This window comes from Oncorhynchus kisutch, linkage group LG13 (genome assembly GCF_002021735.2).
Source record: "Oncorhynchus kisutch isolate 150728-3 linkage group LG13, Okis_V2, whole genome shotgun sequence".
Lineage (NCBI taxonomy): Eukaryota > Metazoa > Chordata > Actinopteri > Salmoniformes > Salmonidae > Oncorhynchus > Oncorhynchus kisutch.
In genome coordinates this window covers 20778012-20794688 of record NC_034186.2, presented here as the reverse complement: position 1 = coordinate 20794688, position 16677 = coordinate 20778012, and the positions used below count along the sequence as shown (strand labels likewise).

The 16677-nt window shown below is 43.0% G+C and overlaps 1 protein-coding gene across 10 annotated transcripts in view; it reads left to right on the top strand.

Moving 5' to 3' along the window:
* ptprfa (protein tyrosine phosphatase receptor type Fa) overlaps positions 1-16677 on the top strand; it is a 408795-nt gene that overhangs the window by 254496 nt on the left and 137622 nt on the right. For all 10 annotated transcript variants that reach the window (XM_031785716.1, XM_031785715.1, XM_031785723.1 and 7 more), the window contains exon 5: positions 9259-9447. In XM_031785716.1, coding sequence (XP_031641576.1) covers positions 9259-9447 — 189 coding nt within the window. The remainder of the gene's footprint in view (positions 1-9258; positions 9448-16677) is intronic.

Below are 16677 nucleotides of genomic sequence, written 5' to 3'. Positions count from 1 at the left end.
GACAACAGGAAATGATATTCCTCTCAGTAGCTACCTGTGTGATGCCCTATTCTTCACAGTTCCTGGGAAAAGAATACAGGGCATTCGTCCCAAATGGCACCATATTCCCTATATAGTGCATTACTTTTGACCAGAGTCATATGGGCCCTGTTCTAAAGTAGTGCACTAAATATGTAATAGGGTGCCATTTGGGACACACTCAGTGTCGCCATGGTTCCGATTGCTGTGTCAACAGTCATGGTGTTACCATGGTGTTATCAGTCACCGTGTCACGCCCCCACTCAAGTCCCAATTACGCCCTGACGGTGTAGCAATTTGAGGGACAGGTTGAGGGACAGGTTGAGGGACGCTGTGTCAGTGTCTGTCAGAGTTGGACTGATCCCATGGAGTGTTAGATTACAGAGCTCCTGCCTGAATCCCAAATACTGGTTGCATCCCAAATGGCAACCTATTCCCTATATAGTGCATGAAATAGGGAATAAGCCCTGGTCAAAATTATTGCACTATAAAGGGAACAGGATGTCATTTGGGACTCAGAAACAGCCATGGCTCTCTCTCTCTCTCTCAGTGCATCTCTAAGACATGTTGCAGTGGGTGGCCTGAGCTCTCACAAGCCTTTTCCTTTTACTACTGGAATCAATCTCTTCCCATTAGAGAACAGTACACAGCCTATGTGGGAGGCGCTTGTTGCTTTTATTGGTGAATGGCTGTGTGAATGTTCTCCCTGCTCCTCCAAAATATCTCTTTGTTGAACTTCCTTTCTCATCTGAGTTCTGTGGCTGTACACCTGTCACCTATTGACTGTCTTCAATGAGTAACCACACACACACACAAGCACATACACATACACCTCTCCCCCCACCATCTCCATCTTGTCCCCTTCTCTCTGCCCCTGACATAATGACTTGTTGGCGCTCTTAATTTGCCAGAGAGGGAGATCTTATTAAGAGCATGTAATTCCCCCTGGGGTTCTCTGGCATCTCCTTGATTAAAGTGGAGTTGAGGGGTGGGGGGAGGGAGGGGCGGAGGGAGGAGGATGGCGGGAAGAATGAGGAGGAAAGAGGCGGCTGCTGGAAATATCACGAGGGGGAAAGTAAAGGTGTGTTCTCCTTGTTTTAAATCTCTCCCTACCTCCCTGCCCACCACTCTCTCGCCCTCTGTTCCCGAGCCACAGAACACCAGATTTGTCATTAATTAAACCACTGCTAGCCTGGGGCCAGAGCTGGCAAGGGGCTTCATGCTCTTCAATTAGGTGGTTCACTGTTAGATATGTGGGTATAGGGGATATGTCCCCATAATACTGCCATGGGAAATGTAGTCGAACAGAATTGTGGTCAACATATCCCCAATTGCTGTTGTTTATATCTCAGTTATGTGTGCAACCGATGTACTATTGAAGTAAATTATATATATATTAATATTTTTTTGGCTTCTGTGGTTCGCAGAATGGTGCAGGTATATACAGTGCATTCGGAAAGAATTCACACCCCTTGACTTTTTGTTACGTTACAGCATTATTCTAAAATTGATTAAATCGTTTTTCCCCCTCATCAATCTACACACAATACCCCATAATGACATCACAATACCCCATAATGACAAAGCAAAAATAGATTTGTAGAAATGTTTGCAAATGTGTAAAAAAATAAGAATATCACATTTACATAAGGATTCAGACGCTTTTTGCAGCCTTTTTGTAGCAATTATAGCCTTGAGTCTTCTTCGCTATCACTCTACAAGCTTGGCACACCTGTATTTGGGGAGTTTCTCCCATTCTTCTCTGCAGATTCTCTCAAGCTCTGTCAGGGAGGATGGGGAGTGTTGCTGTACAGCTATTTTCAGATCTCTCCAGAGATTTTTGATCGGGTTTAAGTCTGGGCTCTGATTGGGCCACTCAAGGACATTCAAAGACTTGTCCCAAAGCCACTCCTGCGTTATCTTGGTTGTGTGCTTAGTGTCATTGTACTGTTGGAAGGTGAATATTCACCGCAGTCTGAGGTCCTGAGTGCTCTGGAACAGGTTTTCATCAAGGATCTCTCTGTACTTTGCTCTGTTCATCTTTCCCTCGATCATGACCAGTCTCCCAGTCCCTGATGCTGAAAACCATCCCCATAGCATGATGCTGCCACCACTAGGGCTGTTTGCTGTGACCATTTTACCGTCACACCGGCGGTCACGAAGTCATGAAGGCAGTCAAATTCCATGTGACCGTTTAGTTACGGTAATTAGGCTTCTCCAAGCTCTGATGCTGCTCATGGTCATTAGTAGCCTACCAAACGTGCTAACTGCCTGGTACTCAGCACTCTATTGTCCCTCTCATCACTCTGACATCAATACAAATGTAGTTGAAAATCTAATTAAACACTTCATGAGAGCCATGAGCTCATGTTGTGCTACATTTTTATAGGTTATGATTTCATGAAAAATACAGAGTGATGGCCTCTATTAAAAATAGGATGATCCCATCAGCTTTCTATAGACTAGGCCTACTATATTTATTTCACAACTTTCCTAATATTAAGCACATTGCTTCTCTTTACAACAGGAGTATAGCCTACCTGGCTGGCATGAAAATGAACCACGGGAAAATCGTCCTCCATTCGTATTTAAGTGCGTCAATTTTTTCCTGCTGTCCCTGATTCGAGACAGGTGTATGATAATGGTCCATTCTAAATCAAAACAAATTTCACACATATATTATTTAGTGTATGTAAAGACTAAATGAAATGATGGGTGACAATATTAGCCTCTCACTCGTGAATTATGACCAGCATAAGAAACTGCCTTTTGCAACTTTTTTTAATCATTGTTGCACACCTCATGTAGCCTAGCCCATAGGCCTATATGTTTTGATAAGGTTTGTATCGCAACTAAAGTGGCCAAATCATTTCTTCAAATGAAGCACATTAATCCGCTTTACAAGGTGTTTAGAGCCTAACTAGCAACCAAATAAGCAGCACGTGTGGGGAAGATAATTGTGCACCTTTATAATAAAAGCATTACATGCATAATCACATTTGCGATCCCTTTTGATAATGGTGTTTTCCCGCTATAAAAATAGGTACTTGAAGCCTTGGTTTTTGCTCTGACATGCACTGTCAACTGTGGGTGTGTGCCTTTCCATATCATGTCCAATCAACTGAATTTACCACAGGTGGACTCCAATCCACGGGGCGGCAGGGTAGCCTAGTGGTTAGAGCGTTGGACTAGTAACCGGAAGGTTGCAAGTTCAAACCCCCGAGCTGACAAGGTACAAATCTGTCGTTCTGCCCCTGAACAGGTAGTCAACCAACTGTTCCTAGTCATTGAAAATAAGAATTTGTTCTTAACTGACTTGCCTGGTTAAAAAAATCATATATATATTTTTTTTAATCAAGTTGTAGAAACGTCTCAAGGATGATCAATGGAAACAGGATGCACCTGAGCTCAAATTTGAGTCTCATAGCAAAGGGTCTGAATACTTATGTAAATAAGGTACTCCTATTTTTTTTATTTTAATACAATTTTCATTTAATCCATATTAGAATAAGGCTGTAACATAACAAAATGTGGAAAAGGGGAAGGAGTCTGCACTGTACCTACTGCAAAATGGTAAGAGGATAATCTTGTTCGGCAGTAAAACTTTCCAGTCATACACACCAGCGTCTTATTATGTCCCCAATATCCCCCCCCCCCCCCCCCCCCCCAGCCACAGATTCTCTGGGAAAATCCTAAGTGGTAACCGATACCCATCTGGTATCTGGGATCGTCTGAGCGACCTGTCCTGAGTGGCAAATTATACCCATCTGGGATCGTCTGAGCAACCTGTCCTGAGCGGCAAATTATACCCAACTGGGATCGTCTGAGCGACCTGTCAGCCCTTATAGACACTCAGTAGAGAGGTCCCATCTGCCTGCAGTAACCAAGAGAGCAGCATACATAGAAATATTATTACTAGAATGTACATTCTCATTGAAGTCAATGTTCTGTGATTCTGTAATTCTATATTTATTTGGCAGCACAACAACTCAGAGCTCATTATCAGGGGAATTCTCTCTCTGTCTGTCTGGACGGAGCATGGCTGGCTGGCTCCTGGCTCATTTCCCAACATGTAAACAGCACCACGAGAGCTGCTGCTTAATGATGGGTCCATGTGGTGACAGGTGCTTTTCTGCACCTGACACGCACAAACCAAACTAATCTTAACTTAAACCTGACATGTGTCTTTCAGACATTACAGAATGACTCACAACCAGCCCCCCCTCTCCCCTCTCTTTCATTCTCTCTGGCCACCCATCACCAGTGCACTTTTTCTTTCAGGGCATTCCATCAATTGAGGGGAGACGATGCTGACTGTGTTGACTTGTAGACCTGAATGTTCCTGTGTCTGACTGTCAAAATGAGGCTGATAGGGTATCAGAATAGGTCATTAAGTAGCAGTAGCCATCAGGGGGGACAGGGATACACACTGGCATCACCAAGTCTGCCCCCATGGCCTATCAAAGAGCTCTGTACATGATCTGGGCCTCTATTCTCGTACTGTAGCTAGGGGAGCAGAGGCCTCTTTAGACACTCAGCCTCATACATGTACATCTCCTGTAGCTCTGTGTGTCTTTACCATCCTCCACCCCCAACCCCCATCCAAGTCCCTCCTCCGTCCCCCCGGCCTGTCTTCATCTGGGCTGATCGTGTTTCTGTGTGCTCTGTACTAAGCAGGCTGGTGCATTACATGAGGAATGTGTGGCTGTAGCTGGTGCCAAACACCTTGTCATAGCATTACTGTAGAGAACAATAGTCTCAGTGTGGAGAGGCTCTGCTCCTCTCTCTCGCAACATGCCCTGGGCATCACGGCTCAACCACCAGCCGTTACACTTAGGTCAGACTTTGGCTGGTGCAGTGGGTTTGGTCAGAAAACGTAGTACTCAATCTAGGGAATAGGGTGCCATTTCAGACACTGCTTCTCTCTCTCTCAGATAGTTTTTAACCAACCAACCAGCACTCACCTGACTCAACATGGCTGTGGGTCAGTGTGCAGTGACAAGGGTGGCATTTGCTGGCAGTTTGGGGAGTATCGCTGACGTGTCTCGTTTGGGATGACAAAGTAGTATCTGCATGACAAAGCCATCATTGTAGCTAAGTTATGTGTAGTCACAAAAGGGAGAGTTCTAAGTTACCATCCATCATGGTTCTGCATTATACTGTTATACTGTTCAAATACTACAGTTAACCGTTCCATTAAATATTGTTTACCATTTGGCATATTTGTTTTCCTGCAAAGCAGACCTTCAGTATTCCCTTAAGACGATGACAGTAAAGGAACCTATGGGATTACATGCTGAGGCATGTGAAATCCTTCTCTCTCTCCCAGGTATGGAGTGGGAGCAGAGACAGAGATGGCAAGACAACAGGAATGGGAATTGACAGTTAAGTCATTTACAATGGCATGCTAAGAAGTTTTGGTTACCCTACCCTATTGATAAAGAGATGATGGAGGGCAAGTTGACAGCAGTTTGTCTCCGTCCCAAATGGCCCCCTATTCCGTATATAGTGCACTACTTTTAACCAGACCCATATGGGCCCAGGGCAAAAATAGTCCACTAAATAGGGAATAGGGTGCCATTTGGGACAACGCAGGTTGAGTGACAGGGGCAGACAAACATGACATGTCTGTACACCATCACTCGTGTGTGTAAATAGCTTCTGACTGACAGACTATCAGCTGCTTCACAATGGCAGCTCTCATTCTATAGAGAGATTAGCTGGGTGGGAAACTACAATCCTCAATTTGAAGAATTCCTTCCAAGATAGTGGGTAGATTAGGTGGGGTACCTTTTCCAAAGAATAGGTAATCCTAGCCTGGTTAATGCTGTACTCACTATTGTTTCACTTGTAAGCACAGCTTTCAGTCTGCTTTAACTAGGCTATAGTGATATTCCTCCTTAGAAATACATTACTGGGTAGCTATTAGTGAACATACCATTTATGATAGTAACAAATCTCAGGCATTCATATCCAGTGTCAAGCTGACAGGAAAATACAACACTTCCATGAGCAACAACAAGTCTGCCATTCATCTTTTGTGGTAGAGAATGCTACTAATGCAATCCTGGTAGTTAGCCATGACTGTCATCTGAGATCTGATGGAGCTTATATAATTACTGGATAACTCAAGTGTTTTCTTCACTCCCTTTCTTTTTTAGAAATATAGCATAGTTTGTCACAGACCATTCAGAATCAACAAACTAAGGGCTCTAAAAGAGAATGAATTCACTGAGCTGCTCTTGGGAGAGTGACACTTGCCAAGACAGGAGAGAGAGCCAGCATGAGAGACAGACAGACAGACAGACAGACAGACAGACAGACAGACAGACAGACAGACAGACAGACAGACAGACAGACAGACAGACAGACAGACAGACAGACAGACAGACAGACAGACAGACAGACAGACAGACAGACAGACAGACAGACAGACAGACAGACAGACAGACAGACAGACAGACAGACAGACAGACAGACAGACAGAAAGACAGAGAGACAGAGAGACAGACAGACAGACAGACAGACAGACAGACAGACAGACAGACAGACAGACAGACAGACAGAGAGAGAGAGAGAGAGAGAGAGAGAGAGAGAGAGAGAGAGAGAGAGACTTATAAGATGGTCCCCTTGTAGTTTTTTTTATGGGAACATCCCCACCTTCCCTTGGGGTACTAGTCTGCCATCTCTTAATGTGACACTGAACAGACAAAGACGCACATGGGCGAACGGTTCCTCATGGCATCCTCGCCAGATGACAATGCACTTCCTCCACAGTGTGAATAGAGATGACAACAAATGGTTAAGCTCCAACTCTTATTATGTGAGGATGGAGAGAAGAGCCTGTTCTTGCCTCAGTCAGAGCCCAGCGAGGGAGCAGCACTGATAGGCTAGGTGTTTCCCAGGGACAATCAGCCAGCCAGTCAGCCAGCTGCCCAGGCCACAATCCCAATCAGCCAGCCGCCCAGTCAACCCCTTTCTTCAGTCCCCTGGGTTATTTTGACAGGCTCAGTGTTTCCCAAAGCCAGCCCACCTGCCAGCCAGCCAGCCAGCCAACCTGCTTAACAGCCCAACTAGCCAACCCCTCCTCAGATTCCTCTGGGTTATTTCTCTCTGTCTCCACTGGATCCTCCCTCCCTTTCACAGCCAGTCTTAAGCTCTTAATTAAAGGATTTCCCAGTGTCTCACTGTACTCTTCTGTACTGTTCCAACTCTCTCGGAGCCAGACATTTGCGTCATTGTGTATGTTCTAAATGCCAATCGGTTCCTTTTATGGTGCACTACCTTTGACCAGGGCCCCTAGGGTTCTTGTAAAAAAGTAGTGCACTATAAAGGAAATAGGATGATATTTGGGATGTACATATTGTCCTCAGATGGTACAGCACATCTTTTGGACATTTTCTCACATTATGGTGAAAGATCTTACAGAATCATGCATAGATCATGAGTGTTAAACATCTACTCCTGAATAGATTGTCTCGATGTTGGTTATGTCACTAGTACTGCACAAGCATATGTATCTGCACTTCACTGTATGTGTGAGTGTGATGCTTTTGGTCACAGTGAATATCAACAAGTCTGGATGCATCCCAAAGAAACTAAATTCCCTTTATAGTACACATCCTCTGTCTCCTCATGGTGCCAGAGAGAATGATTGGGTATCTGTACCAATAGACACCATTCTCCTAATAAATTACCCTTCTACACTCCTTGCTGTTGCCCATAAGAAAAAAACTGGAACGCGTCTCATAAGATCACATTTTCATTTTTAGTTTCATGTTATCATATGTTGCTTTACCTGTTGTCACATGTTATCACATTAACTTCACATAAGATCACATTTCACATGTTTAAATGTGAAATTCATGTGGTTTTTCTGTAAGGGTGACTCTCTCCTCTGCAGTACCTGTCATTGACAGAATCACAAACGTCTCCATCTCTCACGTTGTCAGGTTACTGTCAGACAAGTCTAACAACACGTAGTGGGCTACGTCCCTAATGATACCATTTTCCCTTTATAGTGCACTACTTTTGACCAGGGCCTATACTGCACTATGGGGAATAGGGTGCGATTTGGGACGTAGGTAGTGTTGTCACATCACCTTACTCATCGATACAGGCTTGGCTGCTGGCAGTTGCGGTCGCAGATGTCTTTTGCAGTGTCACCGATGCAGCAAGTGTTGTTCTCTAATGTACTCTAGCTTGTCCCGTTGAAGGCCGTTCATTACTGTACCTGTGACACAGAGAACTTGGCAAAGGGACAGGATTCAATTGACAATACTGTTTCTGAACAAGTAACGTTTTTATTTCAACAGCAGCAACAGGCAAATCCAACAGGTTTAGATAAAAACATCAAGCCTGGTACAGATTCTGGTCCTATCTTCACTAGTTTTCTGGGATCAATTATTTCAAGGTCCTTCCAATGTATTTCCTTGCTTTCTAGAGCACCTGGAGATGGGGTATCTTTCCCCTTTCCACACACGATGGAAAAGAAGGGAAGCATGGAATGGGATTTCAGGCATTGATTTGATTACATTTTCATCCGTAATTTGGCAGTCTGGCTTTTGACCACACTTACCCCTGCAGATAGTCGGAGCAGGGCCCTCTCTCTATCTGAATGCAATCCGGCCTGAGTGAAATTGCGTCTCACACTCTCCACAGATCCATGACGAGAAATTCCGTAGGTGGATTAGTCCCGCCTTGGCCTAGCGATATTTACATTAGGGCTGGATTTCACAGCGTTTTAAAGGTGACCACCTCATCGCAGCTCAAGGTTGTGGGATGCACAGGCCAATCAACAAGGAGAGCACAGACCCTGACTGCCGGGGTGGTCTCATATCTCAAGATGTGATAGAAGGAGTCACTGGCTCTGTGTGTATGTGTATGTGTGTGTGCGTGCGTGCATGCATGCATTGGATGACTGGTGCATTAGCTCAGTATTTCTCAACCTTTTTATACCATAGTTTCTCACAGCAGGAAAGTCATCCTGCAGCATCAGGCAATGTGAATTATTTTATGGATTATCATGAATGGACATTTTTGTAAGGGTTGATAAATTGTTTTTTTTAGGGCAAATCAACTCTGAATTTTAAAGTGGAAATTACAAACTTTAGAAGCCCTTTTAAACTACAGAGACACTACAAGTATGCATTTCCTGCAACAACAGGGTGATCAAATGAAGATGGGGCATCTTTTTATATCATATATATACTCATCACAACTCTTTCTCTGTCTTTCCAGAGGACCAGATCCCTCATGGGTTCCCCACCATAGACATGGGTCCCCAGCTGAAGGTGGTGGAGAAGACCAGGACAGCCACCATGCTGTGTGCTGCCAGTGGCAACCCTGACCCAGAGATCTCCTGGTTCAAAGACTTCCTCCCTGTAGATATCAACAGCAGCAACGGTCGAATCAAACAGCTCCGCTCAGGTACAGAGTCTCTGCACGGTCAACACATACTGTGCTAAAAAATTGCAGTACAAATTCTGCTGTTCTGCCACGCGTGTAATGATGTCCGAGGGGAATAAACAGTGGTTGTTGTTTGTAGTAGCTTATTTGTTGTTGTAATATCGAAAACGGACGTGGCACCGCGTAGGATTCCAGCTTTAAAGATGTCAATAAGTGTTTTCTATTACATTTGACTGAATTAAGCTCCGTAATTACCTCAGCGGCTCCTCAGAGGGAATACTGCTGTGTTCTGTGCCTATGTTGCCTACTACAATAGGTTCAGGCAGCCATTAATCTTAACATTATAACTAACTAGGAGGCTCAGAACAACTCAGAAAGGTGGCCTGGATCCAAGCACCAATGACAACCGCTCAGAGCAAACCATTTGTCCATCCTCTATCACGTTATTTAGTAAAAGGAGCCACAACGATGCTGTCCAGCTGTGCACAGCATTACCTTAGTGATTGGGCTATTCCCTTTTCTACCGTCACTTTTGAGGAAAACATTTCATGGCCAACAGTTATTCCAACAGTACCGTTAGCCAGTAATGTGGCTGCCAAGCGGTGAACTTGCATTATCAATGTGCCATAGGACTTTATTTATGCAAATGTTGGAGTCTGGGTCCCTACTCCCTAAACCCTTAGCCCCAGTGTTACCTCCAAAAGCATTCCAGCTAGGCTTCAACTCTTGAACCCCTGGCAGCATAGAATATAATGTAGAAACTAGAGGCTTCCCCTCTGAACAGAGACACAGAGAAAGGAAAGGCTGAGAGACAGGCTATAGGATATCTCTGGTGTGTGTTGCAAATGACACCCTATTCCTTATAGTGCATTATAGGGCTCTGGTCAAAAGTATTACACTATAAAGGAAATAGGATGCAATTTGGGACACAGTCTATATGTAGCTTTGAAGCCTGTGGAAGCTGGAGGATTTTCCCCGGCAGGCCTCAGTTGCAGGGCCTCCGGTGAAGGACAGATCCTCCAACCATGCATTATTAACATGACAGCACTGCAATTTGGTTCAATTTGGTTCATAGCGCTGGCTTGCCTTTCTCCTCACACATAGCTTGACTCCCAAATGGCACCCTATTCCTTTTATACTGCACTAATTTTGACCAGAGCCCTATGCTCCACTATATAGGGATAGGGTGCTATTTGGGAAACATCCATAGTCCCACTGCAGTCAACCGCAGATGGGCATATGTATTTTTTCTGTTCGTTTTTTTAAGTGCTGCCCGGTGGTTAATTGTCTGTCAGAGGAACCGAGTAAAATACAGCTGCACTAGTGCCATGCCATCAACTTGACATTCAAGCAATTTATTTGTTCCAATACAATTCATTATGCGCTAGTGAGATTACATTTGCTCATAAATTAGTATCCCTATTACAGGACCTTTATCCATCAAGGAATGCTAATAGCTCCATATTTCAATTTAAGATCTTTGCACTGCTGGCAAATGAAAGACAGTCTGTGTCCTTTGTATGGAATGGAGCTCAATCCCCCATCTACCAAGGCTGAGTCCTTAATGGAGCTCAGAGCTCAATCCCCCCTCTACCAAGGCTGAGTCCTTAATGGACCTCAGAGCTCAATGCTCCCTCTACTATGGCTGAGTCCTTAATTGAGCGCAGAGCTCAATCCCCCTCTACCAACGCTGAGTCCTTAATGGAGCTCAGAGCTCTATCCCCCAGCTACAAAGGCTGAGTCCTTAATGGGGCTCAGAGCTCCATCCCCCCGATACCAAAGCTGAGTCCTTAATGGAGCCCAGAGCTCTATCCCCCTTTACCAAGGCTGAGTCCTTAATGGAGCTCAGAGCTCTATCCCCTGTCTACCAACGCTTAGTCCTTAATGGAGCTCAGAGCTCTATCCCCCCTCTACCAAGGCTGAGTCCTTAATGGAGCTCAGAGCTCTATCCCCCGTCTACCAAGGCTGAGTCCTTAATGGAGCTCAGAGCTCTATCCCCCCTCTACCAAGGCTGAGTCCTTAATGGAGCTCAGAGCTCTATCCCCCGTCTACCAAGGCTGAGTCCTTAATGGAGCTCAGAGCTCTATCCCCCAGCTATAAAGGCTGAGTCCTTAATGGGGCTCAGAGCTCCATCCCCCTCTACCAATGCTGAGTCCTTAATGGAGCCCAGAGCTCTATCCCCCTTTACCAAGGCTGAGTCCTTAATGGAGCTCAGAGCTCTATCCCCATCTACCAAGGCTGAGTCCTTAATGGAGCTCAGAGCTCTATCCCCCCTCTACCAAGGCTGAGTCCTTAATGGAGCTCAGAGCTCTATCCCCCCTCTACCAAGGCTGAGTCCTTAATGGAGCTCATAACTCTATCCCCCCCTACCAAGGCTGATACCAACTTTCAATCACTTAGATCATGTATTTTCAGGCAGCGATATATCAGGAAGCAACTGCTCTCTATCCCTCTTGATCGCACAATCTTCTGTCTTCTCTCTCTGTGTCTGCCCCACATTAACCTAACATAGCAGGCATAAAAAAGGAACACACAGACTGGACAAGTAGACGCGCAAAGTTAATTACCTCAATTTCTGCGCTAAACTATGTCAAATAATGGCCTGTTGGAGACTACAACTCCCTACTACACAATTCGGGCTTGATCTGATTTATCTCTAGAGAAACTGCGCAATATGCGCATTGAGCTCAAAGAAAAAAAATGGAACGAAATGGAATTCAAAGTTGAACCGACATCCGACAATTAGTTGTTTAGAAACAGAAAATATCAGACATTTAGCTTAATCACTCAGCACTACCCCATTCCCTATATAGTGCACTACTTTTTTCTAGGGCCCATATGCCTCATTTCAAAAGTAGTATACTATGTTGGGAATGTAGTGCTATTTGGGACAACATGTCATTGTCTCCTGGTAATTATCGATAGGCTAGTCCAACTAGTCAGTCTGGCACCAGACAACAATACAGGCCAAACGATAAGCAAACAGACCTCCTCTGCTGGCCTGAGGATCTGATAGGGAGGAAGGAGAGGGGTGGGAGAGGAGGAGTAGTGTCTCTAGACCTGGCTAAACCGCTTTCATTTTCCGGTAAATAGCAGGCCATGGCTCTGTATGTGGTGCAGTCACTCAAACGCTCCTGGGTCCTCCTGACTCAACATGGTTGTGTCCCAAATGACACCCTGTTCCCATTATAGTGCACTACTTTTGACCGAAGCCCTATGGTCTCTGGTCAAATGTAGCACACTGTAGAGGGAACAGAGTGCCATCTGGGACACAACCCAGGTGATTGGTGATTCTCTCCACTGAAGCCTGCTATAGCAGTAACATAATTAACTGAGTTTAATATGCCACCCTTTAATTGTTATGAATATGTATATGGTTAACAACGACATGATAAAATGTGTTAAATATATACAGTAGTATTATGTCCTTGCGAAGGCAGAGCATGGACTGCTTAAATCCAAGGTAAAAACCTATTTCTGTGCATTAATCCCAATGTATTTCTCCAACATATAGGAACATGAATACCTGCCTACTGTATCCAGGACATTGCGAAAACATAATAAAGCTCTATTATTTTTCACAATTTGCCTAGAATATACTGCCCTGAAATCCGCCATGGACAAAGCCTGTGATATCCATAATGAACCTAAACCAACTTGGGCTCAGTACATGGAGGCTGTATGTCTGTCCAGGCAGGTCTCAGCGTAGACCCAGTCCTCTTTAAGCTGCTGATGACCTCATCAACATGGGACACACAGCTTTTAGGGGGCTTTCCGTCCTCTCAACCTCTCCTCCACCTCTATGCTCCTGTTTAATGTGTGGATGGTGGTTTTGAGTCATTATCCAGATCGGGTGTATCTGTATAGTAACCAAACCGACTCCTCCAACATTTGTCGCATATGACTAGATATGCCCAAATGACCCCGTACTAACAACTACAGGAATATGAATTACTGAATGCAACCAATTATTTGTAAGGCAAGATAATCAGCTAGTTAGGGGGTGGTGCACAAAATATAATAATTGATACACATGTATTTTACATGGGCCATTTGATACACATAGTTAAACATGTATTGTAACTGAAATAACTAGTCATATTAGAATGAATCGTTATGCTAATAAGCAGCAATATCATAAGTTAGCCTACTGTATTCAGGGCACATGTTTCTTAGTATTGCATCAGATGCTGTATGTAACCTGTGTTTCTGCTAGCCTCATTACAACAGGAAGCTGAACACCCCCAGATCAGTTAGATTGTCTAGACGTAGTCTCTAGAGATTATCAGAATGCTTAAGGTACCAGTCAGAAACAGACCCATTTTGGTTGAACGGAGGGTCAGACCATTCAAGACTGAATGTGATGACCAGGTGTTAACACAAACAAGCAGGCGGAGAGAATAAGTAGCTTTGTGATCATAGCAGACTGACAGCTCAGTAGCACAAATAGCCAGGTGTATAGCACAAACAACCAAGGGAAGGAAACAAATAGCCAGACAAACACAGCATTAAGAGTCAGGATTATAGCACACCTACATCTAAAACACATAGCCTCCAGGTGTGTTGTATAAACAGGCAAGTTCAGAGCAAAAGTAGTCACATGTATTAAGATAATAGGCATTCGGAACAATAGCTCTGTATTAAGTAGGTGTTAGTTACCACTCTGGTACGCTCACACCACATAACAGAACACATAACACACCACATAACAGAACACATAACACACCACATAACAGAACACATAACACACCACATAACAGAACACATAACACACCACATAACAGAACACATAACACACCACATAACACACCACATAACAGAACACATAACACACCACATAACACACCACATAACAGAACACATAACACACCACATAACAGAACACATAACACACCACATAACACACCACATAACACACCACATAACAGAACACATAACACACCACATAACACACCACATAACAGAACACATAACACACCACATAACAGAACACATAACACACCACATAACACACCACATAACAGAACACATAACACACCACATAACACACCACATAACAGAACACATAACACACCACATAACACACCACATAACACACCACATAACAGAACACATAACACACCACATAACAGAACACATAACACACCACATAACACACCACATAACAGAACACATAACACACCACATAACAGAACACATAACACACCACATAACAGAACACATAACACACCACATAACACACCACATAACAGAACACATAACACACCACATAACACACCACATAACAGAACACATAACACACCACATAACACACCACATAACAGAACACATAACACACCACATAACACACCACATAACAGAACACATAACACACCACATAACACACCACATAACAGAACACATAACACACCACATAACAGAACACATAACAGAACACATAACAGAACACATAACACACCACATAACAGAACACATAACACACCACATAACAGAACACATAACACACCACATAACAGAACACATAACAGAACACATAACACACCACATAACACACCACATAACAGAACACATAACACACCACATAACACACCACATAACAGAACACATAACACACCACATAACAGAACACATAACAGAACACATAACACACCACATAACACACCACATAACAGAACACATAACAGAACACATAACAGAACACATAACACACCACATAACAGAACACATAACACACCACATAACAGAACACATAACACACCACATAACAGAACACATAACACACCACATAACACACCACATAACAGAACACATAACACACCACATAACACACCACATAACAGAACACATAACAGAACACATAACACACCACATAACAGAACACATAACAGAACACATAACACACCACATAACAGAACACATACCACACCACATAACAGAACACATAACACACCACATAACAGAACACATAACAGAACACATAACACACCACATAACAGAACACATACCACACCACATAACAGAACACATAACAGAACACATAACATAACAGAACACATAACATAACAGAACACATAACATAACAGAACACATAACAGAACAGAACACATAACATAACAGAACACATACCATAACAGAACACATAACATAACAGAACACATAACAGAACAGAACACATAACAGAACACAGAACAGAACACGTAACATAACAGAACACATAACAGAACACATAACATAACATAACATGTAACAGAACACATAACAGAACACATAACAGAACACGTAACGTAACATAACACATAACAGAACACATAACATAACACATAACATAACACATAACAGAACACGTAACATAACACATACAATAACAGAACACGTAACATAACAGAACACGTAACATAACACATAACAGAACACATAACATAACACATAACAGAACACGTAACATAACACATAACATAACAGAACACATAACATAACACATAACAGAACACATAACAGAACACGTAACATAACACATAACATAACAGAACACGTAACATAACACATAACAGATCACATAACAGAACACGTAACATAACACATAACATAACACATAATATAACACATAACAGAACACGTAACATAACACATAACATAACAGAACACATAACATAACAGAACACGTAACATAACACATAACAGATCACATAACATAACACATAACATAACACATAACATAACAGAACACGTAACATAACACATAACAGATCACATAACAGAACACGTAACATAACACATAACAGATCACATAACATAACACATAACATAACACATAACATAACAGAACACGTAACATAACACATAACAGATCACATAACAGAACACGTAACATAACACATAACATAACAGAGCACGTAACATAACACATAACAGAACACATAACAGAACACGTAACATAACACATAACAGAACACATAACAGAACACATAACAGAACACATAACAGAACACGTAACATAACACATAACAGAACACATAACAGAACACATAACAGAACACATAACAGAACACGTAACATAACACATAACAGAACACATAACAGAACACGTAACATAACACATAACAGAACACATAACAGAACACGTAACATAACACATAACAGAACACATAACAGAACACATAACAGTGTATTATATCCAGAAATTAAAAATGTGATTTTATTATTATTCTTTCTAATATGTTGAGGGAGAAATAGCTACTGAAACGCAATAAT